The sequence below is a fragment of the Hyperolius riggenbachi genome, chromosome 9 (assembly GCF_040937935.1).
Source record: "Hyperolius riggenbachi isolate aHypRig1 chromosome 9, aHypRig1.pri, whole genome shotgun sequence".
Lineage (NCBI taxonomy): Eukaryota > Metazoa > Chordata > Amphibia > Anura > Hyperoliidae > Hyperolius > Hyperolius riggenbachi.
The window spans coordinates 209,121,557-209,149,325 of NC_090654.1; the positions used below are offsets into that span (position 1 = coordinate 209,121,557).

A 27,769-nucleotide genomic window follows, 5' to 3' on the forward strand; every position below is an offset into this window, starting at 1 on the left:
TTGGTGTGGTTTATGTAGGATTTATCATGATCTAAAACTCTAAATGTGTTGTACTTAGTTAATTATATCAAGCCTGAGTACCCCCTGGAACCATCTGAAGTACCCCCTGGGGTACGCGTACCACACGTTGAGAACCTAAGCTGTAAATAATGTTTTAGAGCAAAGTTGAAATGCAGGGTTATATTCCGCTTTAATGAAAACTGTTCCGTTCCAGGGATCAGTTTAGACATGGATCAGTTTTGTATCCATGCCAGTGTGGCCTGGGCCTTAATCACAGAGGAGATTATGAGATCTGATTAGTTATTAGTGAGTGCTACCATTGTTTTGACTGCACAGAAACAGTTAGAGCCCTTGAAGGGAACCTAGGAAGGTAGTGGGGGAAAATTCATACATACTTTGGGCTTCCTCAAGCCCTGTTGAGATCTTCTGACTCCCTCGCTGTCCAAAACACAGGGTAGTTTTGTGTAGGAATTTGACTATACATACATGTTTATCTAATCCTGTTACATGTTGGACTTAAAGGATACCTGAAGTGACAAGTAGAGATTGCAATAATAGCCACCTACCTGCTTCTGTATACTTCAGTCCTACTTTCTCCTCTGAATCTTTGGGTTTTGGTGGCGGCCATACTGCCTGCAGTCTGCCAGGTGTCCGATCATCAGGGTCAGAAGGACTACTAGAGTCTGGCTGCAAAAGACAGAATTTTCATTTAATTAAATGCAGCAGGAAGATCCCCCAACCAACTAGCAGTGCAAACAGTAAACTCTCTCTTCAGTGTGAAAATAAATAATATTTTTGATTCCTTGAAGTTTTAGAACAGTTAAGGTATTAGGACCTGAGGCGGGGCAATGCCTGCCTATTGTGCCTGTGGAATACAAAAGTTCCCATACATGAAATAGAATTTTTAACTTTTTAACTGTTCACATAGAATTAACTAGAGTTTTAAGAGAGCCCGAAGTGACAGGAATATGGAAGATGCCATCTTTATTCTCCAACATGCAATGCAATGTGACTTCTGCCTCCAATACTTTAAAGAACCGCTATTTATCACAAAATGTAAAATACATCAAAACACAAATAAAAAGTAAATTTCTCACAGAGTATAAATTACTATCTCCTATGTTGCTGTCACAGTAGATAGCAGAAATCTGACAGGTTTTGGACTAGCCCATCTCCTCATGGGGGATTTTCAGGGGTTTCTTAATTTTCAAACACACTTAGTGAACGGCAGTTTCTCAGCCCAACTGCCAGAATAGTGTGCAAACAGGTAGAGGTAGGTTTGGGTGCGTGGGTGTGTGTGTGTTGCATCTTTGTAAAGCTCAGTGCTAGGGAGTGCTTTAGTAAACAAATGAAATACTGAGAATGCTTCATGAACAGATTGACTAGTTAAAATCCTGTCAGTTTCATCAGAGTTCTATTAGCTACTGTAAGTCGCAACATAAGTGGAAAGTTATTTATAGTTCATATTACTATGGAAGAAAAATACTTATCTGTCTGTGTTTACATGTATTATAAATTAATTTTTTGCTTTGCGATAGTGGTCCTTTATGTGTCTGGTCCTCAATAACCATGCAGATCAGATGCCGGATTCTGGTCTCACCCCACTGGCTGCATCCTTGTTGCAGGTGTGTGAATCACATGCATGACAGCCAGGCAACTGGCATTGTTTATAAGGTAATGAAGATGGCAGGCTCTGTACTCCTCACTTCAGGTTCCTTTTCAGGACCATAATTAAGTGGAATATCATTAAAATGCAACTTTTGATACTTCGGTGCTGAATTCATGAGTAGTGTATGCTATAGCAGTCCAATAAAATAGTAGAATGGTTCCACATATCCCAATACACGAATACATAACATACTACAATTCTTGTTGGAAAGTACTACAATTTGTCCACATTTAGGACCCTTTCACACAGTGTTTGTTACGATAAGATCGCAGCACAAAATAGCTGAAAAGACGCACCACGTGTTACATAGTTATTTGGGTTGAAAAAAAGACGTACGTCCATCGAGTTCAACCAGAGAACAAAGTACAACACCAGCCTGCTCCCTCACATTTCCCTGTTGATCCAGAGGAAGGCGAAAAACCCTTACAAGGCTTGGTCCAATTAGCCCCAAAAGGGAAAAAAATTCCTTCTTAGGCCCATCCGCCTCTAAAAACGCTTGTCTAATGTATTGCAATGGGATGGTGCACACCGGCGGTTTGCGGTTTTTGCCAAGCCGCAAACGCGCCTCCTGCTGCGCGTTTGCGGTTTTCGGAAGCGTTTCGTCCTCAATGTAAAGTATAGGAAAAACGCAAACCGCTCTGAAAAACGCTAGTTCAGAGCGGTTTGCCAGGCATTTTTGTTACAGTAGCTGTTCAGTAACAGCTTTTACTGTAACAATATGTGTAATCTGCTACACAAAAACGCACGCAAAACCGCTAGGTATGTTTAGAAAACCTCTCTAAACATACATAGAATCGCTCTGAAATCAGCTCCCAAAACCGCTAGCGTATTGCGGATCTGCTAGCGGTTTTGGTGTGCACTGGGCCTTACTCCAGATGGCAATCAGATTAAATCCCTGGATCAACATCATTGGGCATTACCTAGTAATTGTAGCCATGGATGTGTTGCCTCTATGGTGGGTCCATTCAGTGAGGCATACAGTAAAACGAAAGTATGTGCCACTGTCACTGTAAATGCACAGCATGCTGTGCTTTACTGCGTCAGAACCCACCAATACGCACTTTATGTGAAATGCCCTGTAGTAATAGCATTGCATTGTGCTGCAGTGCTACTGTTCGTTGTGATGCAATGCAACCGACTTGGTGCGGAAGAGCCTTTAATCAAATCACATGTATACCACGGCTTTGTCTTATGTGTGTTTCACTGCTCTGAGCAGCTTCATCCGAAGCTATAGAACATACTAGGGACCATAGCCAGTTTAATAACAGGCTCTAGGTCTGTCACTGCTACCACCTGTCAGTACGCATGTGCGTGCCCGCCACGTGCCCCACACCCCCCCTCGCGCACACGCCCGGCTCTCTAGCTGTCCTGCTCCCATCCCAACAACGTATGTCCCTGCGGACACACACATACACACGGACATGGGACGCAGAGACACAGGGGTTTTATTAGGTAGGATTATGGGCACAGGAAGTTTTGAAAATAAAAAGTGAATTCATTAATCAACTCCAGTCACTGAGGTTGATGCATTAAAACTAAATTAGTGTGCACACAATATGCGCGGTCCTCTCTATGCACGTTCGCTAGTACATTAATTAACATAGTATTGGCCACACTAGATGCTATCGTGCAGCAATTAGGTTTAGCTCACGCAAGTTTAGAGCCGATTCTACGCAGAGAGAACCGAGCGTAACGTGCACACGCCAATTTTAACTTTCTATGCAGACAGAGGCGCAAGAAAAAAAAGCAGACACACAAAGAGTTGTATATGTTCAAAACAACAAGGATTTATATGTATACTCCAAAAAGTGCAACACCTTTCACAGGCATCTCCTGCTTCATGAGGGAATAAAAAAAAATTGAGCATGTACTCGTACAGATCTGGTGCAAAGCTCAGCACCTCTGTGTCAGAGGCGCTGACTTTTGCACCAGACTTGTATGAGTATTAGTAAAAAAAAATTATTTTGGCGCCTCTGTCTGCATATACAGTTCCTGTGTCCACCATTGGTGGAGGGTTACTGCCCCGTATTTCCCATCTACAGAGAGCGACTTCTTAATCCTGAGTGGGGACAGGTCTAATCTCCACACCTGCTGATATAGTGGTTACCTGGATGGTAACCCTTGTTTGTGAGTATATCTGCATACTTATCTCTACATATCCATTCTACATGCTACACTATGGAGTATGGTTAGTAATAATACAATAGTCTTTACAGGCCCTAAAGACATCCACAGACAAAACCGGTTGGGTGAATCTGACTAGCTATGCCAGGGGTCCCCAAACATTTTGGGTCGAGGGCCAGGTCAACATACTTCAGACTGCTGGGGGGCCGGAGTATACATAAAACGACAGTGACGCATACCCAGGTGACAACCTGCAGTGGACAGCAGTGTCACCTGATGTGGAATTTCATTGGAAAGGAGAAAATGACTGCTTTCTGGCTTCCATGTGGATGGGTGGTGCCAGCACTGCTATTCAATATGCCATCCACCAATATTTAAAGATGTAAGATGCTGACCGCATCTATAGTAATACATTTTGTGTGTGGGGGCCGGTAAAAAGGCCTCGGGGCCTCATTCGGCCCAGGGACCTTAGTTTGAGGACCACTGAGCTATGCCATGCATCTTGACATTACGCTTGGATGCAGCCCCAAAGAGAGACACTGCACCATCCTCACTCAAAGCTCACTACTGTCTGTTATGTATAACTGAAATCTTAGTATGCTATGCTTATGAGTAGTTTATACGTTTTAGTTTTATTCACTACAACTGGAAGTACCTCTTTTTTTGCTTTTGTTTTACACGCACAATGATAGAGAAGATGAATGAAAGTTTTGATGTAGATCATGCGGCTGGTTCGCACAGAAGCTTTGGAGGCGTTTACGACCGGCGTCTGGGACCAGTCAAACACTCCCATTCAGCGCAAGCGCAACGTTTCGATCACAATTTTCCCCATTGTTTGAGGCGATCCTGGACACTACTTGTAGCATCCAGGGTCGATTAACTGGAACGTCTAGTGTCGTTGATCGTGACGGGAAGCCACTGAAAGCGAGATGCAGCCCGAAGTTGGGCAGCCCTTAACGGGACCTTGAGCAGTATCATAAAAATTTTATCTGGACTTACCTGGGGCTTCCTCCAGCCCCCCGTAGCCCGTAGCCCGCGAGGTCCCCCGGAATCCTCTTCGTCCCTTCTGTTGTCGGCTTTGGCTCAGCTGACGTCACTGAATTACCAGAGCCACCAGCGGGATCATGGAAGGGATGAAGAGGATGCTGGGGGTCCTTGTGGGTGACGGGGAGCTTGAGGAAGCCCCAGGTCGGTCCAGATTTTCTTTTTATGGCACTGCTCAGGGTCCCTTTAAGGAGGAAGATAAATCTATGTTTTGGAATTATACCGGGCGACTGGATTGTTTATAGCTTGGATTTCATTATTAAAGGACAATTCACCTGAGAGAAATATGGAGCCTGCCATATTTATTTCCTTTTTAAAGGACCACTATCCAGAACCAGGAAATGCTGTTGAAAAAGAAAACCCTGACAATCCCCCATGAGGAGATGGACTGGCCCAAAACCTGTCGGTTCAGTCAGATTTTAACTGCCTGCTTTTTTTTACCATAGTGGTCCTTTAAACAATACCAGTTGCTTGGCATCCTCTTGATCTTTCATGCATCAGTAGGGTCTGCATCACATAGATAAAACAAACATGCAGCAAATCAAATCAAGAGGAGGTGGCTGTATACCTTGAAAAGGGAAGCACAAACAACAGGAGCCCAAATAGCACAATAGGTCACCAACATGAGACTTCTACAGAGAAGAAGTAATAGTAGTACTGTACTGACAAAGGTGGTTGCACTGGGGGCAACAGACCACATAAGGCAAGTGAAGATTAACAACCCCGTCTCCACTCGGGTGTATATAAAATTAGATTAAAAACAACTAAGAAGAAAAAAAAAGGTGTTCCCTGCATGGCTATTTGTAGTGTTTGGCAGACCCAGTGCATAATGAATTTCATTTATTTCGCTTCTAAATTAAGTTGTATTTATTGAGGTGAGCAACCTCCTTTTCTTACTTTTAGTTTTTAAATCTAAATTTTATATACCCCTGGGAGCCTCTTTACCGCCCCTACGCAGCAAAGCAAGTTGGACTTTATTCAGAAATATCTGATCTGCATGCTTGTTTAGGGTCTATGGCAGAAAGTATTAGAGACAGAGGATAAACAAGACAGCCAGGCAATGTGCATTGTTTAAAAGTAAATATGGCAGCCTCCTCTACATCCCTCTCAGGTAATTATCCTTTAAACCACTTTGGTAAGGAAAACTAGAGGTGCAGCAGAAGTTTTTGTAAACAGCACTGAACTTATTCAGACAGCATTGCATGGTTACTAAAGGTGCGTACACACGCACTACTATAAGGCTAATTTCACACCAGGACGTTGCGTTAGAGGGGGCGTTAAGGTCGCATAACGTCCCCCTAACGGAACGCCTGGTGGTGCTAGATCTGGACGTCAGAGTGAGCCGCGTTGTGCAGCTCACTCTGGCGTCAGTGATGCCGTGATGCGCACTCTTGTGCGCATGCGGCATCACGTGGTCCCGCCGGCCAATCGCCGCACAGAGCGGCTGCTCCAGGAAGTAAACACTGCACGTCATAACGTGCAGTGCATATTAATTAGCCATGTGCCTGGCCGCTCTCCGCTCCTCCCCAACATTACTGAGCATGTGCAAGCAGTCTAACGCGGCTCAGCCGCGTCCAAAGTACTGCATGCAGTACGTTGTCTTGTGACGCAGCGTTACAATGTAACGCAACGTCCGCACTGTGAACAGCCCCATTGATTTTTCATTACTGTGCGGTGGGCTGCGTTACAGGCTGCTCTAACGTGCACCTGTAACGTCCCACTGTGAAACCAGCCTTAAGGTAGCCATACACTGGTCGATTTGCCATCAGATCTGACCAACAGATAGATCCCTCTCTGATCGAATCTGATCAGAGAGGGATCATATGGCTGCCTTTACTGCAAACAGATTGTGAATTGTGAATCGATTTCAGCATGAAACCGATCACATTCTGTGAAGCTGCCACCGCGCCCCCCCCTGCATACATTACCTGCTCCGGCCGGCGCGTGTCCCCCTGGTCTCCGCTGTCCCTTCTCCGTGCTCGGCTCCAGCTTCACTGAGCTTCCTGCCAGGGAAGTTTAAACAATAGAGGGCGCTCTACTGTTTAAACTTCCTGCCGGGACAGGAAGTTCAGTGAAGCTGGAGGAGCCGAGGACGGAGAAGGGACACGTGCCGGCCGGAGCAGGTAATGTATTGGCGCTAGCGTCGGTCGTTGGGCATTCGAACGCACTCCCGACCCGCCTGCGATCGAGCGAAATCTTCCGCACGGACGGATCGACGGAAACGATCGATTTTGGACGGAAATCCATCGTTCTGTCAGCATTTGCGCAACGATTGCACAGCAGATTCGATCACAGTGATTGAATCTGCTGTATATCGGTGGAAAAATCGTTGGGCCCCTTAAGGAAGGACGGGTCCATCAGACCCTCCAACTGGGTGGGTGTTCCAGCGATAGTAGAGAGTGTGTACAGTCTGTCGGCAGACTGATAACACTGTTTCTGAACGATCCGCTCAGCGATTTGCGATTCCGATTTTCCCTAGATGCTATCAAAACAAGAAGAAAAGCGCAGCATACAGAACAGATTAAAAATCGCAAATCCGAATTGCATATAAAATTGTGTCAAAATCGCAAATCTGAATCGCATGTATATGGATTTTGATTTTGGTAATGTCTGCTATAGTATATTTGCACAAATGTAAACTAGCCTTGGTGTATTAGGCATACAGGTGTGTAAAAAGTGATCATTTGCTAACCGTAAGGCCCTTTTTCCACAGTCAGCTGAACTGTGCACTTGTCGGGCGGTTCAGCCTTCAGGGTGCTGGCCATGAGTGCCTTTCAGCTGCAATTACATGCAGTCGAATGGCAGACTTTGTAATGCCATGCGTGTCATTTCACACACAGTTGTATTACCCAGCGGCCCAAAACAAAAGCGACTTGTGTCTGAATACGGCCACGCTCAGGTGTGACAATATATGGGGCCACCTTTCCAAACACTTTCAGCCTCCTGTGGAAGAGTTTTGAAAAAGGTTTTGCAATGCTAATAACTAAGATTAAAAAGTGGGGACTTTAATCAAATTTATTGTCAGATCGACAATTTCCAACATGTCCTGTCTGATTTCTGATCCATTTTCCATAGAAGTGAATGGAAAAGTCGATTAGAAATCAGATCGGACATGTTGTAAATTGTTTATCTGACAGTATATCTCTCAGAAAATTGCATTTTGTGTACCTAGCATAATGCTTGGTACTTACCATGCACTCTCTCATCAGATTTCAGGTTGAATTGATAATTTGACAGGGTTGATCTGATTTCCTATTGTTTTTCTGATCGATTTCCTGATTACCTTTGTAAAAAAAGTAGATCAGAAAATGATCAAAAATTAGACCAGACCTGTCAGAAATTATCAACTCGAACCAAAATCTGATGGTAAATTGCATGGTGTGTACCAGGCATAAAAGCATCAGGTTTATTAAAGGACACCTGCAGTGAGAGCAATATGGAGGCTGCTATATTTCCTTTTCAACAATACCAGTTGCCTGGCATTCTGCTGATCTTTCATGCATCATGGGATGCTTGAATCACACACCTGAAACAAGCATGCAGCTAATCAAGTCAGACACGTCTGATCTGCATGCTTGTTCAGGGTCCATGGCTAAAAGTATTTGAGGCAGTGGATCAGCAGGAAAGCAAGGCAATGTGCATTGTATAAAAAAGAAATAAAACAGGTCAGCCTCCACATATCTCGTTTCGGGTTCCCTTTCACTATCACTTTCTATTCTTAAAACAACCATCATCAAGCTAGGAAAGGAGTGAAAACCAGCAATACATCTCTGAAAACTGTTTTAACCCACTCCCACTGAATTCAAAACTAATACATTTTGGCAAAAAATGCTAAGCATGCACTAAACCATTTGAAAATTTAGAGACTTTTGAACGTAAAAAATTAAAGACCCATACACTCCTCCGGTCTGCAGACTGGTCAGCTTCGGAGGCTCTGGCCTTTTCGAAGATGGACTTCAGTGTCTCTTTCTCAATCTTCTGCTTGCGCTTCACAGCCTCCAGATCTGTAGAGTCCGGTGATGTTGCCGTCTTTTTAGGAGCACCTGTGAAAAAAGACTTGAAAGCCTCCAGTGCAGACTCAGGTTTCTCCTCTTTGACGTCTGTCTCTTTGCTGTTATCACCTTCCTCTGGATGTACATCCTCTTCTTTCTCCTCTGGCTTTGGCACATCAAAGTTCAGGAGCTGAGAGAGTTGTTCCATAAACTTTGAGCTGGCTTTGGTCTCAGTTGACTTTCTAACTTCCCTTTTCCGTACCTGTGAGCCATTGGGAAGTTTAGATTTTTGTACTGGCTGCGAGAGTTTAAGCAAAGCCAAGTCACTGTCTCCCTGTTTTACCGTGAAAGTTTCCTTGTCGTCTGCAGTAGATCCTTTTTTGTGCACACGAAACCCACTAAAAAAAGCTGGCAGCTGGAATGGCTTCTCTCCTGGGGTGTCTTGAGGACTACTAGTAGTAGTAGTAGATGGTGGAGTTGTTGGGGTGCTCTCTTCAGTTTCCTTTTCTATGTTGGCACTTTCATCCATGCTGGGGCCTGCAGATTTGGACTTGTTTAAGTCAATTCCATCTTGGTCTTTTCTTTCTACACCATCACTATCTTCAGTATCTTGTGGTTCAGAGTCCTGCTTAGAGCCATTGTTCAAGGATACAGGAGAAGCCGATAACTGCGGGGACACAGGAGCCTTTGTTGTTTCCTGGCACATATTCTCCTCGGAGCTCTCAGTGTCAGAATCGGAATCGCTGCTGATGTGCACTAGAGTACCATGTACCAGCAAACCATCCTGCACACCATCCGCCGGCCCTATGATGGTTTGAGGCAAGGGATGCATGTCAGACGCTGCTTCCTCTTGAATGTCTGCATCTTCCAGACTCTTTGTGTACACTCCCTCTTTTTCATCCTTTTGCTCTTGTAAAACCTGTGCTTCTGTCCCTCCCAGATAATCTATTTGTGGATGAAGATCTTTGTTGTCTTTTTCATAGTCATCACATTTACCTTGTCCCCTGGTGACTTGTGATTCCACATCCTCCTCCTCCTGGTGTAAATCCACAGTACTGGTAATCTCTAAATCCATGCCTAAGTGTTCCTTCTGGCTAATTTGCTCATCTTTTTTTGGCTCCTCTTTTACCTCTTCTGGGTCTTCTGTACCTTCCTGTGCCATTTCCAGCTGCATACCTTGCTCATTATGGTCTTCTGTACCTTCCTGTGCCGTTTCCAGCTGCATACCTTGCTCATTATGGTCTTCTGTACCTTCCTGTGCCGTTTCCAGCTGCATACCTTGCTCATTATGGTTTTCATCTCCTTCACCACTCACAATGTTTGGCTGCACATTCACTTGACTCTCCAAAGAGCGGTACGATTTAAGAACTGCATTCTCTTCACTGGGTGTAGTATTTTCTACCTTTGGTACAATTCCAAAAAAGGACTTTATGGAAAATTTACCAAGCAGGGATGGCGCGGCCACATCTGGCTCATTTGCAGATACCGGGTCATTTGCTGTGGGTTCTGCAGTGCTATTCTCTTCCACTTCCATGCTCAGTTAATGCAGTCACAAAAGTGGCCTGCAATATTTCATGCAGCACTCTAGCTTGGAGCGCAGTACAACAGTCATTAAAAGTTTTAAATTTGTCTCAAAGACAAAAAAAAACAACTGAAAAATAAATGGATTGGTGCAGTTGTCAGATATGTTGCATATTCATGGTATGGAGAAAGCTCTTCCAGTTAGTCAGCCTCTGTTGTCACTTGTCCATTGAAGACACAGTGGATCACCGGCCTGCAGATTTCTGCTTCCTGCTTCTCAAACGGGAGCTCAGTAGTTGCCTGGCAGCTTAATCACACACATATGACAGAGTTTGTGAGCAATGACAAGCATGTTAGTTATGAAAAGGTCCGCTGTTCTGCTTTGGCTTCAAAGCGCCACTAATTAAGAGCTGAGGGTAAATCAGAAGGGGGACAATCCTCAATAGAAAGGAGGCAGACGTGTCACACGAAGAAGGGTAAAGTTGTTTCGCAGGCATACGAGCCCTTTCAGCTGGATCAGGACGGGATCTCCCTCTTCCGCCTTGCTGCAGTGTTTCTGAAGAATGTAAATGTCATCGGCTAGAAACAGCTTGAGAGAGGCTGGTTTCATGTTACTTTACCTCCCAACTTTCAGGTAACAGGTATTCAGTGAGTGAGGAGGAGGAGGAGCTGGCTGCATCCACCCACTTGGGGAGGGCAGAGTAGTAAAAGGCGAACACACTACAACAGGAATCTCAAAGCACTCAAAGCACACATTTTACTAGATGCTAGCTAAAGAAGACAATGTTAAGTGAAAGGGATTTAGGTGGGTTACTTTATTTTCAAACAAAAAACAAGACTGGGCATGCTAGCTGCATTCACAAGGAAGGTGTAAAGATGCCCATCAATCATACAGTCCTGATTGTACAGTTTTACCAAGTAGTTTATACATTTAGTTTGCCCATCCATTACAATGGCGTTTATTCAAGTCAGACTTTCCTCATTTTTCTCCTAAGTGATTTTTTTCAAACCATATCAAAAAATGCCTTTTACGCCACCAGCAAGCATGAAAACAATAATAATAATTTGGGCAGTACTTTTTCACCTACATTTTGGTAAGTTTTTTAATTGCAGAGTGCTGAAAAGTTTTTTAAACAGAAGATGAAACATTATCTCCTAGGAAAAAAAAGTGAATGTAATAAGGGCCAAAGTACTTACAACTGAAGTGAGAAAAATATGGAGGCTGACATATTTTTTTAATGATACCAGTTGCCTGGCTGACCTCCTTGGCTGCATTAGTGTCATACACCTGAAACAAGCATGCTAATCTTGTCAGATCTGACTCTATTCAGTTTTTGAAAAATCAGAATTTTCCATGGTGCCCGATCAATGACTTAGGCCACATACACACATCAGACCATAGTCTTTTGAAAATGAAAGATCACAGACCTATCTTACCACCCTTCATGTAGTATGAGAGCCATACCGTCACAGTCTATTCTATTGAGCTGAACTCCCCATCAGACAGAAATCTTTGCAAGATGCTGCACACTAAGGGCTGGTGCACACCGAGCGGCTTTTTGGGCGTTTTCAGATCAGCTTGCGGCTGCGGATCTGCTTGGTCAATGTATCTCAATGGGGTGGTGCACACCAGAGCGGGAGGCATTTTGCAGAAACAAAAAATGCCTGGGTGAGGCATTTTTTGGATTGTGGATGCGTTCCTGCCTCAATTTTAAGTATAGGAAAAACGCAAACCGCTCTGAAAAACTGCACTTCAGAGCGGTTTGCCAGGCGTTTTTTGTTACAGTAGCTGTTCAGTAACAGCTTTACTGTAACAATACAGGAAATCTACTACACCAAAACCGCTAGACAAAACCGCAAAACGCTAGCTGAAACGCTACAGAAAGAAGAAAAAGCGTTTCAAAATCTGCTAGCATTTTGCGGATCTGCTAGCGGGTTTTGGTGTGCACCAGCCCAAAGAGGCTGTACAGACACAAAAGATGAGTATCTGCAATAATTCTGTTCCTGCCAAAGATCCGTTCCTGCAAATTGCATTCAGAGTCTATGAGATCTGCAGATCATCATACACACCTTGTTTAACTGACATTCATCTGCAGATCAGACAATCATCTGCAGATCTGAAAATCCATCCTGGTGGATCTGATCTGCAGATGAATGTCTGTTAAATAAGGTGTGTATGATGATCTGCAGATCTCATAGACTATGAATGCATTTTGCAGGAACGGATCTTTGGCAGAAACAGATCTTTTGCAGATACTGATCTTTTGTGTCTGTACAGCATCTGTGTGTGCAGCATCTTGCAAAGATTTCTATCTGACGGGGAGTTCAGCTCCATAGAATAGACTGTGTAGGTATGGCTCTCATACTACATGAAGGGTGGTAAGATTGGTCTGTGATCTTTCATTTTCCAAAGACTATGGTCTGATGTGTGTATAAGCCTTAACTGTACAAAATTTCCTTGCAATCTCTCGAAACAAATGGTACACACTATGCAATTTGCTTTTAGACAGACAGGTCAAATAGATTATTTCCTACAGGTCCGATTTGATTTCCAATCTTTTTCTAATAAATTTTGTATAGAGGTGATCGGAAAAATAATCGAAAATCAGATCCGACCTGTCGGAAATAATGGATTCGACTATCTGACGGAAAATTGCATGGTGTGTACCAGGCATAAGTTGTTTCTTCATGCATGATACAGAACTGGATACGAACTGTACAAAGCTGTTTCTTCAATTCGGGTAGGAGGCGCCCGGTCTAGATACGGTTTTTAGGATCGTAATACTAGCTTAATAGTATGTATCATTTAAATTTTAATTTTAGTTTGGGTTACTTTCATCAAAATAATAAATATAATTGGATTGTCCTACCTTGATGGTGTGCGGTGGGACATACAAGCAAGTAGAGGCTTGAATTGGATAAATCAATTTTATTGTGCACTTGACTTGGTCAAGTGCACAATAAAATTGATTTATTCAATTCAAACCCAAACTAAAATTAAAATTTAAATGATACATACTATTAAACTAGTATTACGATCCTAAAAACCGTATCTAGACCGGGCGCCTCCTACCCGAATTGAATTAGCTGTAGTCCCTTGTATATTCATATATTAAGGGTGATTTTAGTCGAGGGTAGTCGACGGAGAAAAATCTATTTTTCGGAGCAGCGACCGTCTGGAAATTAAGAGGCCGAGTGGGGACGGTATTCTCCCCACCTGCGAGTACGAGTGGTTGCCTCTTCTGCAACCCAATTTTGTGAGTATATTTTCAAGTGCTGCTAAATTTACCCCGATATACTAACGATATTGCACCAGATTGGGCTCCCGGAGGTTCTCTGTTTTTTTCTTCTCTACCACTGCACAAAGCTGTTTCTTGCATGCACACTCATATTTTCTGGGTGTACACAGGAGCTTGAAACTAGACACAATACAGTTCAATAAAGTCCCATTTGCTTTGATATGTAAAAAGGATGCCTGGATTTACTGACTGCACCAAACTATGAGGGGTAAACACCATTCATTAACAAATGTATTGATAGGCCAGGGAACAGGAAGAGATTAGGATGTGTGAAAGTTTCTGTTTGTGACTGCAATCTTCAGGTGTGACTGTCTGCTCCACACCTCTGGAATTTGCAGCTGCATCCTAAAATTCTCTCACACATGCTAAGGATGACCTGGTGGTGGGAAAAAAGATAATGTAAAGGTTTCATATACGTCTAGCGATTTTTCGGCTGATCAGATTCGATGATTATCGAATAGGATCTAAACTGGTGCCACAACAAGCATACCCGATCAATGAATCAACTGTTAGTTTTTTGGGGGGCCGAAAATGGTTGAATGCATTGATTAAACAAGATGGGAAATCTCAAACCGATATGGTCGATCAGGTGCGCAATGGTAACGACATGCGATATCACGATGATCAACGAATGTGAAAGACTCCGGTCATTGCCCCGTTAAGTGTAAAATTTTCCCTTCACACTCCCCCCCCAGTGCTATGTAAAAACACACACTCACCTGTCCACTACTGCGACCCCAGTTACAGAGTCTTTATGTCTGTTGTATCCTGTAGAAAACTGTTTGTATTCCTCACTAGTGGCTTCGGTATTTTATCCAGTCGCCCGATATGCTCTAAGTTAGGGTGACAATTCATGAAACTTCAGGGTGCCCTGGGTTACCCTTTTTTTGTATCCTGGGTAGCATGTAGAATGTGCCCACATGAGGAATGTCTGGTATGTGCGACAGTCTATTAAGATACAGCTATTAATTTCCGGGATGAGGAGCCAACAGGCACCTGAAGATTGTGGTCACAAACATACATACTTTCACACGTTCTAATCTCGTTTCCACTGGGGACTCGGATGCTTGCTGCGGAAAACTGCAGCATGCAATCCATAATTTTCCCTGCATCGCATCGCCTAGGTAAATTCGCGTCAATGGAAACTACTCCATTGACGTGAATTTGTTGCAGTTTCCTTGCGTTGCGGAGCTGTTTCCGCATAGCAACTCGTCTAGTGGAAACGGATCCTTTACTGTCCCCTGGCCTATCATTTCATTTGTTAATTAATGGCGTTTACCCTAATCATTCAGTCATTAGATCCAGGCATGCTTTTTACATTTCAAAGCAAGTGGGACTTTATTCAATGGAATTGTATCTAGTTTCAAGTTGCTGTAAAGGCACGTAAACATGACTGACTATGCCGTCCGCTAACGACCTCCTCAGCTGATGGGCGTGTGTACAGTGGGCCAAAGACCCCCAACCCACAAGCAATTTGCACGGCGGATCAATTCACCCCTGCGAACAACGATAGCATTGTTTCTGTCACTCCCCCACCTTTAAACAATACCAGTTGCCTGGCAGCCCTGCTAGTCTGTTTGGCTGCAGAAGTGTCTGAATTGCACCAGAAACAAGCATGCAGCGAATTTTGTCAGATCTGACAATGTCAGAAACAGCTGATCTGCTGCATGCTTGTTCAGGGTCTATGGCTAAAAGTATTAGAGGGTCAGCAGAGCTGCCAGGCAACTGGTATTGCTTAAAAAGGAAATAAACAAGGCAGCCTCCATATACCTTTTTCTTCAGTTGTCCTTTAATACAGATATTACTAAAAAATGACTTGCGCTCTTTCTCCTGAGCTAGTCTCTTTCACATCCACACTGAGAAAACAATAGGAAGACTGTTATTAGGTCGGCACTAATGCTTATGCTGCAGACTAAGCATGTCTCTGATTGGTTATCATCCAGACAATATCTCATCACAGCTCTCATTTCATCTAGTTTTATTATTCATACACAGGCTCCAATCCTAATTACATAAACAAAAGCAATACAGAACTTGGTAACAGATTTTCTCTAATCCTGCATAATAAACACTGCATACTAATCAAAGAAAATGTATTGTAGGCTTGGGCAATATTAATATAATGCAGTCCTAGAATGAATCAGGACAATCAACCCATCAGCACCTCCTCTACACATTCTGACTCACCAGAGCGCAAGAAAATAATAAGACAGGGTAATGGCACAATTATCACAACAGACCTGATTCATTATAGTTAAATAAGCTGCACAGCATATTGTGGTCATGGTAGTAAAACCGTTTAACGTGCAAGTGTACTCATGTGCAGTTCAAATGATTTGAAACGGGACTCTGATCAATGATGCAATTTACTTACACTGCCGATATTACAACTTTCAAATGCTAGAAAAATAGAGGCAGCAAGATCACACTGGCCCTATTAAACAATTCACCACTTACTCTATACCCCTTATTTAGGGTATACCAAAGTCCTAATAAGGAGTGCGCATGGTGAGCTGCACAAGGACTGTAGACAGACATTAAAGAGGAACTCCAGTGAAAATAATGTAATAAAAAAAAAGTGCTTCATTTTTACAAAAATTATGTATAAATGATTTAGTCAGGGTTTGCCCATTGTAAAATCTTTTAAATCCCTGATTTACATTATGACATTTATCACATGGTGACATTTTTACTGCTGGTAGGTTATGTAGCTGCTGCTTGCTTTTTTGGCAGTTGGGAACAGCTGTAAACAGTTATTTCCCACAATGCCACAAGGTTCACAGACAGGAAACTGCCAAAAGTACCATGGTCCTCAGAGTTTCTTGTTGTGGGAGGGGTTTCATCCCCAATATCAGCCATACAGAGCCCGTTGATGATCCATTTGTGAAATAGAATACATTTCTCATGTAAAAAGGGGGTATCAGCTACCCGATTGGGATAAATTTCAATTCTTGGTCGGAGTTTCTCTTTAAAGACAGGCATAATTTAGAAGCACTTAAAGTGAACCCGAGGCGAGAGTGATATGGAGGCTGCCATATTTATTTCCTTTTAACCTTCCTGGCGGTAAGCCCGAACTGAGTAATTTTTTTTTTGCTGCACGCAGCTAGCACTTTGCTAGCTGCGTGCAGTGCCCGATCGCCGCCGCTACCCGCCGATCCGCCGCTATCCGTTGCGCCGCAGCCGCCCCCCCCCCCCCCCAGACCCCGTGCGCTGCCTGGCCAATCAGTGCCAGGCAGCTCTATGGGGTGGATCGGAATCCCCTATGACGTCACGACGTCGTTGACGTCGGTGACGTCATCCCGCCACGGCGACGGGGGAAGCCCTCCAGGAGATCCCGTTCTTTGATCGCCGATGGCGATCGGAGGGGCTGGGGGGAGCGGCTATCATGTAGCGAGACTTTGTCTCGCTACATGAAAAAAAAAAAAAATTTAAAAAAAAAGATTTGCTGCCCCCTGGCGATTTTTTAGCAAACCGCCAGGAGGGTTAAGCAATACCAATTGCCTGGTTGTCCTGCTGATCATCTGCCTCTAATATTTTCAGCCATAGTGCCTGAACAAGCATGCAGATTAGATGTTTCTGACAATATTGTCAGAACTGATAAGATTAGCTGCATGCTTGCTTCTGGCCTAATTCAGACACTACTGCAGCCAAAAAGACCAGCAGGACTGCCAGGAAACTGGTATTGTTTAAAAGGAAATAAATATGTCTGCCTCCATATCACTGTCACCTTGGGTTCACTTTAAAGAGGAACTGAAGCGAGAGGTATAAGGAGGCTGCCATATTAATTTTCTTTTAACCTCCCTGGCGGGCAATTAAAACCGCCGCAGCACAATTTTTTTATTTTTATTTTCTTAAATCATGTAGCTAGCCTAGCGCTAGCTACATGATAGCCGCTGAGCAGCGGCATCCCCCCCACCCCCTCCGGCGATCAGAGGAAGCAGGAAATCCCGTTCAGAACAGGATTTCATGCTTGGCTTCCCCCTTCACCATGATGACGCGACGTTGTGACGTCATCGGGAGTCCCGCTCCACCCCTCAGCGCTGCCTGGCACTGATTGGCCAGGCTGCGCACAGGGTCTGGGTGGGGGGGGGCAAGGCGGGTAGCGGCGAATTGGTGCGGAGCGGCGGCAAACGCATAGTACATGCAGCTAGCAAAGTGCTATCTGCGTGTAACAAAAGAAAATTTTGCATATCGGCCCACCAGGGCCTGAGCGGTGCCCTGCGGCGGCATAGCCCATGCTCAGCACGCGCTTACTGCCCAGGAGGTTAAACAATACCAGTTGCCTGGCTTTCCTGCTAATCATCTACCTCTAATGCTTTTAGACATAGACCTAGAACAAGCATGCTGCAGATCATGTGTTTCTGACATTACTGTCAGATCTGACAATATTTGCTGCATGCTTGTTTTTGGTGTTATTCAGGCATTATTGCAGCCAAATAGACCAGCAGGGCTGACAGGTAACTGGTATTGTTTAAAAGGAGGTAAATATGGCACCCTCCATATTCTTACCACTTCAGTTGCCCTTTAAGAATATGCATTCCTACCAATTTTCAAATCAGTATCTGTGCACACTGCAAATGGTTTAACACCAGTATGGACATAGGACAAGATATACAGGGAATGAATGACATGCTATGGTGGCAGACACACTGCATCATGGGCCAGGGTTTCATTCTGAGGCATTGGTAGCACATTTAAGGGTAAATATGTAAACACTGAAGGTTATTCTTTTAAAATTATACTGTTTTTGCAAACATTTAACATGAACTGGATAACTACTTCTACATTTACCAATTACCTGTTAGGGCTGGAACCCACAAGAGCGGTTTTGTGAGCATTTCTGGAGCGATTCAAAACGCTAGCGTTTTGCCAAAACGCTCAGCTAATGTTAATGGATAGGGCAACTTCCACTGGAGCGTTTGCAATTCCTCAAATGGCAAACGCAGGACATGCAGCATTTTGGGAGCGTTAGCGCTTCAATGTAAAGTATATAAACGCTGGCTTAATCGCTCATTAAAACCCGCATGGATCGATTTTGCTAGCGTTTTAACCTTACCACACACTGTAACAAAATTAAAATTAATTGAAATGACCAATCAGACATTAAAATGCTAATCGCTACACAACCGCTGGCAAATTGATACACTTTGTAAAATCACTTCCTAAAACGCTCATGAAACCGCCGACAAACTGCTCATACAAAATGCTAGCGCTTGCGATTAGCGATAGCGTTTTGCAGTGGGTTCCAGGCCTCACAGTCAGTACATCGGTGTAGGAATAGGGACAGCATGTTGACACAGTACAATGACAATGTAGAGAGATTGGTCTGAACTGTTACCATATTTTTTGGCCTATAGGACGGACCTTTTCTCCCCCCAAAATGGGGGGAGAAAGTCAGCGAGTCTTATAATCCGAATGAACGGTAGTAGCCTGCCTGCAGCTTGCTTCTCTCCAGCCAGAGGGATTAGGTTGCTCATGCTGCTGCGGGCTGAGGTGGTTGCTGAGGGGCTGTAGGGGAGCGGCTCATCCTCCGTCCCGTTTCCATTCAGTACCCCCCTCTGTCACTCCATTGTCCCCCTGGGTCCTTTCTGTCTCCCCCTTTGCCGGTATTCGTCATGCTTGGTCCCGGGAGCTTCAGCATGCGTAAGTGCAGTAGCATCAGTGGCTACCTTTAGGTCCCTGCAGCCTGATAGGTGGGGGTACACTGCCAATCACGGCAGCAGCTGTACTAACACAGGACCCAATGGCCCATACAGGATCTCAAGTGGGACCATGGCTCCAATCACTGCACTCTCCGAGTCTCAGCGAATGCAGTGATAGGCCCCAATTAGGGAGCCGTGACCCAGAGAGACCATTGGGTCCTGTAATATAGCTGCTGCCGTGACTGGCAGTGCGCTCTGCCATGATTGGCAGTGCATCCCCCCTGCTGCAGGGATCTAAAGGCAGCCGCTGATGTTACTGCACTTACGCACGCTGAAGCTCCTGGGACCAAGCGTGACGGATACTGGCATGGGGACACAGAGTATGGGAAGACAGAAAGGACACTGCATATATAACATTAACCATTGTGCACAAGACAAGAGGGCTCACTCTATTGGCAATAGTAGTGTTAGGTTGTCTTGCCCAAGGTGTCCTCACAGAATAGGGGGAGGGGGAGAAAAAGGACACAGGGGGACGTTGGAAGGGCAGAGGTGGACACAGGGGGACAAAGCAAGGACAAATGAGGACACAAGGAAACAGAGGTGCACAGAGGACGACACAGGGAAAGAAGAGGACTCAGGAAGGACAGCGAAGAACACAGGGACATAAAAGGTACAAGGGAGACATAATAATTTGGGGGAAAGAATCCACAAGATGCCCCTACACAATGGACACACCAGGTTTAGTATATTTTTTTCCATGGTTTTTGTCCTCTAAGCCTAGATATGTCTTATGATCCGGAGCGTCTTATGGTCCGAAAAATACAGTAAATAGTGGCCACTGAAAAATAATGCATATACTGAGTGATTTGTTTGTGCAAAAATAACAAGCCTGATTTACTAAGGAATCTCTTCAGAGAACTCCAACCATCTCCAGTGCCAATATAGCAAATGATCTGGCAAACCTGGGTTGGAATTTCTTAATTTCTGCTATTTTGTTAAAGTCTGCAGCTGCATTACTCCTGTCATATTGGATCGTAGTGGGGACTGCTGAAAGGTTGGTAAATTAGTAGCTGATGTGACTTAAGCTTCACAAGGTTTAATATGTGCGTGCAATCATGATCAGTAATACGGTTTAAAGCTAGGAAGTGGCAGGCATAATAGAATAGCTTAAAATCATAGGGGGGGGGGTGTAACTTACATCTGCTCAATGGAAAACATCAGTAAGGAATGGTATATGTATCATTTAGGAGACACACAGGTGATGCATTTGCGAGTCACCTGCTTATAGCCTAACTTTTTACACAGTTTTAGTCTACCACTGTGGTGGTAGGTTGGGGGTTTGCCCCATTTTGGAGTGCAGCAGACTGACCAGATTGTATTCCATGGGCTCGATATATCAAGCAAGCCGCGTTTTAATGATCTGTAGTGCCCCCTATGCACATCTTACATAGCCGTGCGTGCTGCCATGTAAGGAGTGTGCCTTCCTTAGTTACGCGCATTGCAATGCGCGTAACATTAACTGCGGGTGGCCCTGCTTCTGTGAAGTATCGTTACAGCGATACTTCACTCACGGCCGCTACTGTATTAATTTACATAGCAAGTTAAATTTGCAAGTTTATATTTTGCATTAGTGATCAGCAGGCACATGCCCTTTTGTAAGTCCCATAAATGTGGCCACAAGGGCTGTGTAATCTACATGGGCGCACAGGGCAGGGAGAGCATGCAGAGAAAGGGTGGGACAGCATGCAGGGACTGTGAGCAGCTCCAGGCAGGCTTCTGTACACACACAAGGAAAGAGCTCTGGGCAGCAGAGCTATGTTACATGCTACAGCATTCATTGTGGCTCTGCTGCCTGAAGCTCTCTTCGGGGCTGAGCCCACTGATGCAGTTGTGTCCACTTTTCAGTTACACATCAATGTTAAAAATGCTGAAAAGCGGACAGAAGCGGACACAACTGCATTAGTGGGCTCAGGGCCTTCCAGTGTAAGTCGAAGCATGCCTGGAGCTGTGTCACAATCTCTGCATGCTTTCCCGACCCTTCTCTATGGGTCACCACATGTTTTCTTGGAAGTCCCCGGCAGAGAGGAAGCAGCAGTGGTGGCAGGAGGGCCCTTTGCCCGGTGGTGGCAGGAGGGCCCTTTGATCTCCATGGCCCATACTGCGGATAGCTGAACAATCATGGGTTAAGCCCCACCCCCTGCTTCAGAAAGCCCGCCTCCATGTATCATAGGCTCCCCCACCCGCAAGCTCCGCCCACTCTAAGGAGTGCATTGGAACACAGACCGTGAAGACTCCATTGCACCTAGTGGCGTACCTCTGTCACTGAGTGTGACTGTGTTGTGGTGGTATTAAGCCAGCAGAGGGGTGCACCGGTGCAGGGCAAGGGAAAGTGGGACTGGGAGGAGGCCCTGATTTTAAAAAGATACCAGAGCTGAAAGCAATTGTAAAAAAGGGGGGAGCTGATATATATGGAAAGCAGTCCTCATGGCCTCCACTTCTCCCAATCTCCTCTGTCCCCCTCTTGTCACTTAAATATCACCTGCAGCGCAGAGCACTCCCGGCAACACAGCCAGGCCAGTGGCACTGCTATGCGACTCACTCTCCTGGAAGAGGCTGCAGGAAGGCATTTAGGTGAGAAGAGAAGGTGATGAAGGGGAAGGGGGGGGGGGGGGGGGGAGTGGGATCTGTGGGCATGAGGACTGCTTTCAATACGGGTCTGCTCCCCCCCACCCGTCATTTTTACGATTGCTATCAGCTGCGGTAATCCTACTTGCTGACCTGCCGGTTACTATGCATTTTTCAGTGGTTGGGGTAGGGGTGGGGGGATTCATATTACTTGTAAGCGACAGTGAGAGGGTTCACTGAAGGCTTACCATGCAGGCTGTGAAGGGCAAAAACTGCACATGGGGACATTGCTCAATGCCAATCTGTAAAGGTAACACTGGGGCGATAATTTTTGCCCACCTATTATTGGTAATATTGGATGAGCATATGCCATATACAATTTCACATAATCGGAATTAACAGATTACGATCATCACAACTCAATTTATCGCAAGTGAAATAGGGCCCCTTTTTTAAATTTGCGCGCCCCCCCCCCCCCCCACACACACACTTAAACATCCTCTGCACGGCCCTGATGAGGGCTTCATATTAGGTTATTTGAGCACACTTTCTCATAAGTAAGCTACCACTTTACCAGTTGAAAATAATGAATGCAGCCTGGAGAACACAAGTCAGCCCACAACTCTTGCCTAGATTAAAAAAAGAAAATCTGCTATTTGATGGCAAAAGTTTGCAACACCTCATGATGAGCCTCAGCTAATGGGTGTGTCCCCTTATTTACACTATAGCACAGCAATGATTCACACTCTAAAGGTAATGCCTCAATATGTCATCGGGTGCTTGACTGTAAGGGTGGATGGCACTACCCACAAAGAGAAAGCATTCCAGTAATCTCAGCATAGGTCAGCAGTCCCCTAAGGGACCCCATGCTTGTACATTCTATGTGAGCTAGTAAGCCATGCAATTTGGATTAGAATACAAGTGCATTCTGTAAAAGTACATTACACTTGCTGCACAAGCAGAATATGTAAGGAGTTGACTGATGTTAAAATGAAATTCTTTGACACAGCAAGCTATACGAATCACAAATTATGAATATGTGTTCAGGGATGGTACATGGGTACTCCCTAACAAACAACCGAACGACCTGCCGATACAGTCCAAAAATGTAATAGATGATTCTATGAAAAAAGTAAAATAAAAAAAAAAAGTTCTAAAAAGTTTTTGAGAAAATCAGTTTAAAAAAAATTCAAAGACCTGGCACAATGCTTTGACTTAACCACCTTGTGCGTTGAGGATAGTATATCTACACCCCACAGGACTTCAAATATCAACGCCCCTGTGCAGGAACTGTTTATTGCGGTGGGTAGCCGCAGCTTGCTCCTGCGCGTGTACTCTCCTCCGCCAGTTATAGGGGAGATATATTCCCATTTATTAATCTAAGTTCCCGTGTCAATGTTCACCAGCATCAATGAGATGCTCGGGTCATTGTATCTTCCCAAGTAACACATCCACGCATTATTTCCCGTTTAGCGTACTTATAGTACACCAATAGGAAATAATGTGCATCTTGTGGCCAAATAGTAAAATTACACCTAAATTTATTTTAATAAAAAGACGCAAATATAAAATTCAAATGAAGTCTTTACCTCCCACCCTCTCCCATAGTTGCATAGATAAATTACATGCATATAAAAAAATTAAAAATAAAATAAAAAACAAATAGTTACCTTAGCAACTGAACTTTTTTTTTCTGTTTATGTATGTCAAAAGGGTATATTATTGTCATTTATGAAAACTATGGGCAAAATTTAAAAAATGTACCTTTATTTCCAAATAAAATATTGGCACCATACATTGTACTATGAAAATATTTTAAAAGTTTCTAATAACCGAGACAAATTGGCAAATAAAAGGTGTGCGTTTTAATTATTAGTAATATAAGAAAACAAAGAAAAACATGCACAGGATGGGCTGAAAAAGATCACTGCAGGAGTGCAAATTGCCAAAATACAAGTAGCAGATCCAGTAGGTAGAGAAAAGGGGCTATGCACATCCCTTGTAAAACTTCACTTTTAGGCTGCTTACACACCAAGACGTTACAGGCGCACGTTAGTGCGCCTGTAACGCTCCCCCAACGCACAGCAATGTAACACAAGTGGGCTGTTCACACAGCCCACGTTGTGTTACATGTAACGCTGCACGTTCTCCTCAAAGTGCAGGATGCTACGGCGTTGGAGCGGCTATAGCCGCGTTAGACTGTTTGCACATGCGCAGTGGGGGGCGGAGAGGAGGCGGGGAGAGCCAGCTACAGTAGCCGCGCACATGGCTACTTAATATTCACTTCACTGGCGGGCGCTGATTGGCCGGCGGGACCACGTGATGCGGAGTGTCTCGCTCCGCATCACGTGGACCTGCTGGCCAATCAGCGCCACTCTGGGAGACATTATAGGAATCGAGCCGCCTAACGCGGCTCACTCTACCGTCGGCTCTTGCAGCACCATACGTTGTGTTAGGTGCACGTTATGCGACCTTAACGTAGCACCTAACGCAACGTCTTGGTGTGCAAGTAGCCTTATTGTAGAAAAATAAAAACGGCATACATTACATCCAGTACAATGTTGAGAGAGGTACTAGGCTGGTGGGGAGGTCTCTCCCCACCAGCCTAGTACCTCTCTCAACATTGTACTGGATGTAATGTATGCCGTTTTTATTTTTCTACAATAAAAGTGAAGTTTTACAAGGGATGTGCATAGCCCCTTTTCTCTACCTACTGGATCTGCGTTTTAATTATAGTAGCATGTATTATTTTAAAAAGATAATGTCAGAAACCTGAAAAATAATTAGTTTTCTTAAATTTTTTCTTATTTTCCCTATTAAAATGCATTTAAAATAAAATAATTCTTAGCAAAATGTACCACCCAAAGAAAGCCTAATTGGTGGCGAAAAAAAACAAGATATAGATCATTTCATTGTGATAAGTAGTAATAAAGTTATAGGCGAACGAATGGAAGGAGCGCTGAAAGGTGAAAATTGCTCTTAATTGCTTGATTATATGGGTACAAGTATCCTTGATGAGGGTAGTGAAATAGATATGGATTGGAGGCATCTATAAGGTTAAAAGTCCTGGAAATAGTTTCCTATTTAGTATAACTTTAGGGGTAGCCATGGGTTTAACTGATGAGCCTTCAGTCTAATGTTTATATATTGGATCTCAGGGCCCTTTTCCACTTGCGGTGATTGCGATGTTGAATCGCAAATCGCTAGCGATTTTTAAATCGCTAGGGTTTGCTAAATAACATAGGAATCGCGGTAGGCATTTTCCACTACCGCAGTTCATTTTTTACTGAATCGCGATCGCGCCTCGGAGCAATTTTTACCGCGATTTTGCTATGCAGTGCATTGCATCGCAAAACTGCAATCGCTGAAAAAAATTTGCTGAATCGCAATCGCTAGCGTTTAGTGCAAACGCTAGCGATTGCTAGTGGAAAAGTACCCTCAGTTATTTTGCACTCAAAGATACCTATGTAATTTCTAAATCATGTATTGTATCTATTTAATAGGAGGAAGCAGCTAAGGCTGTGCAGGTTAATTTATATGGATGGTATTTATTTATTGTATTTAAAAAGCGCCAACATATTACTCAGCGCTGGACATTAGTTTAGGTTACAGACAATATTTAGGGGTGACATACAGCAATATGACAATACAGGAATACAACAAAAACCAGCTCACGCGGCACAGTAAGAGTACAAGGTAATGCTTAGTCAGTCACTGGATGGGAGCATAGAGATTAGGCGATTTGAGTTCACCCAAATGCCTAGCATGGGTGCACAGTAATAGAGGTGCATGATCAGGTAGGACACAAAAGGAGGAGGACCCTGCCCAAAGGCTTACAATCTAGAGGGAGAGGTAGGGACACGAAAGGTAGGGGACCAGTGTTCAGCCGCAGGTTTAGAGCACTTGTGAGTGGTGGTAGGCCAGAGTGAAAAGGTGAGTTTTGAGGGCCTTCTTGAAGATGTTGAAGGAGGGGGCTGCCCTAATGGGTTGAGGTAGGGAGTCCCATAGTGTTGGAGCAGCTCTTGAGAAGTCCTGGAGGCGTGCATGGGAGTGGGTGATGCGGGGGGCGGTCAGGCACAGTTCGTTGGAGGAGCGGAGTGAGCGGCTAGGTGTGTACCTCTGATTAAGATCGGAAATGTAGGTTGGACATGTTTTGTGGACAGATTTGTAGGTCAAACACAGTATCTTGAATCGGATTCTGGACTGGATAGGAAGCCAGTGGAGGGATTCAATGAGGGGAGCTGCCGTGGTGGAGCGATGGGACAAGTGCATAATTCTGGCTGCCGCATTCATGATGGACTACAGCGGGGCTATTCTGGTCATAGGGAGGCCAGACAGAAGGGCATTGCAATAGTCAAGGCGGGAAATTATGAGGGCACGGATGAGGAGTTTGGTGGTGGCAGATGTCAGGAAAGGGCGGATCTTGCAGAGGTTACAAAGGTGGAAGTTGCAGGACTTTGTGAGGTTTTGAATGTGAGGACTGAATGTGAACTAGAGTGCGGGGTCCAGGGTGACTCCCAGACAGCGGGCTTGAGAGGTAGGTGGTTAACAGTGACATGAACATCTGGGAGGTTCAGCGATGGATGGGGTGGGAAGATCATAAATTCCGTTTTGTCTACCTTTAGTTTCAGGAACCTAGCGGACATCCAGGAGGAGATGGCTGATAGGCAGGAGGAGACCTTGTCCATGGTAGTGGTGGATATGTCAGGGGTGTGAAGGTAGATCTGGGTGTCATCTGCATACAGATGGTAGTTAAAACCCATGGAGGAGAGTACCTTGCCAATGGAGGATGTGTATAGAGAGAACAGTAGGGGGCCAAGGACCAAGCCTTGGGAGACTCCCACCGAGAAGTGGTTGGGGGTGGATGAGGACTCATTGAAGGAGGTCTAGAAGGAGCGGTTGGAGAGGTAGGATGAAAACCAGGTCAGGGCGAGGTCGTGAATGCCCATGGACTGGAGGGACTGGAGGAGTAGGGGATGATCTACTGTGTCAAAAGCTGCAGAAAGGTCAAGGAGGAGGAGAATGGAGTATTTACCTTCAGCTTTAGCTAAGGCAAGGTCACTGACCACTTTGTTGAGAGCAGTTTCAGTTGAGTGGGCAGGCCGAAATCCAGATTGCAGTGGGTCTAGCAGTGAGTTGGCATTGAGGTACTGGGTCAGGCGTTTGTGAACCAGACGCTTATGGAGTTATGAGGCAAAGGGGAGGAGGGAGATAGGGCGGTAGTTGGAGGGTAGTGAGGGGTCGAGGGAGGGTTTCTTGAGCAGGGGTAGTACAGTGGCCTGCTTGAAGTCTGAGGGGAAGGTGCCTGTGGCTAGGGAGAGGTTAAACAGGGTAGTGAAGACTGGGGCCAAATCCGTGAAGTGAGGCTGGAGTAAATCAGAAGGGATGGGGTCAAGGGGGGAGGTAGTGGTATGGGAAGTCTGCAGTAGGTAGTTGTCTTCCTCAGTGGTAGTAGGGGTGAGGGGAGGATAGGGTGGAGGAAGAGCTGGTTGGGAGGGGGTGGGAGGTGAAGATTGGCTATTTCCTGATGGATGGAGACTATTTTGTTGATGAAGTGGGTGGCTAAATCTGTGGCAGAGAGGGAGGAAACAGAGGGTGGGGAGGTGGGTTTAAGCAGGGAGTTGAAAGTGGCAAAAAGACGTCGGGTGTTGGAAGCTTGTGCTCCAATGATCTTGGTAAAGTATTCCTGCTTCGCATCAGTAAGGGCAGTGTGGAACTGCAGCAGGTTAGTCTTGTACTGTAGGAAATACTGGTTAAGTCGAGTTTTCCTCCATTTTCGTTCAGTGGCACGTTTTACCCTCTGGAGATTGAGAGTGTGGGTAGTGCGCCAGGGCTGGGGGTTAGGGGGACAGA

At 44.8% G+C, this 27,769-nt stretch overlaps 1 protein-coding gene across 4 annotated transcripts in view; it reads right to left on the reverse strand.

The window, feature by feature from the left end:
• The window catches only part of FMN1 (formin 1), a 405,926-nt gene that overhangs the window by 207,688 nt on the left and 170,469 nt on the right, over positions 1-27,769 (reverse strand). For 3 of the 4 annotated variants that reach the window (XM_068253927.1, XM_068253926.1, XM_068253928.1), the window contains exon 4: positions 567-687. In XM_068253927.1, coding sequence (XP_068110028.1) covers positions 567-687 — 121 coding nt within the window. Of the gene's footprint in view, positions 1-566; positions 688-8,734; positions 10,989-27,769 lie in introns of those variants that run through there. The other variant, XM_068253929.1, reaches the window with a different exon arrangement.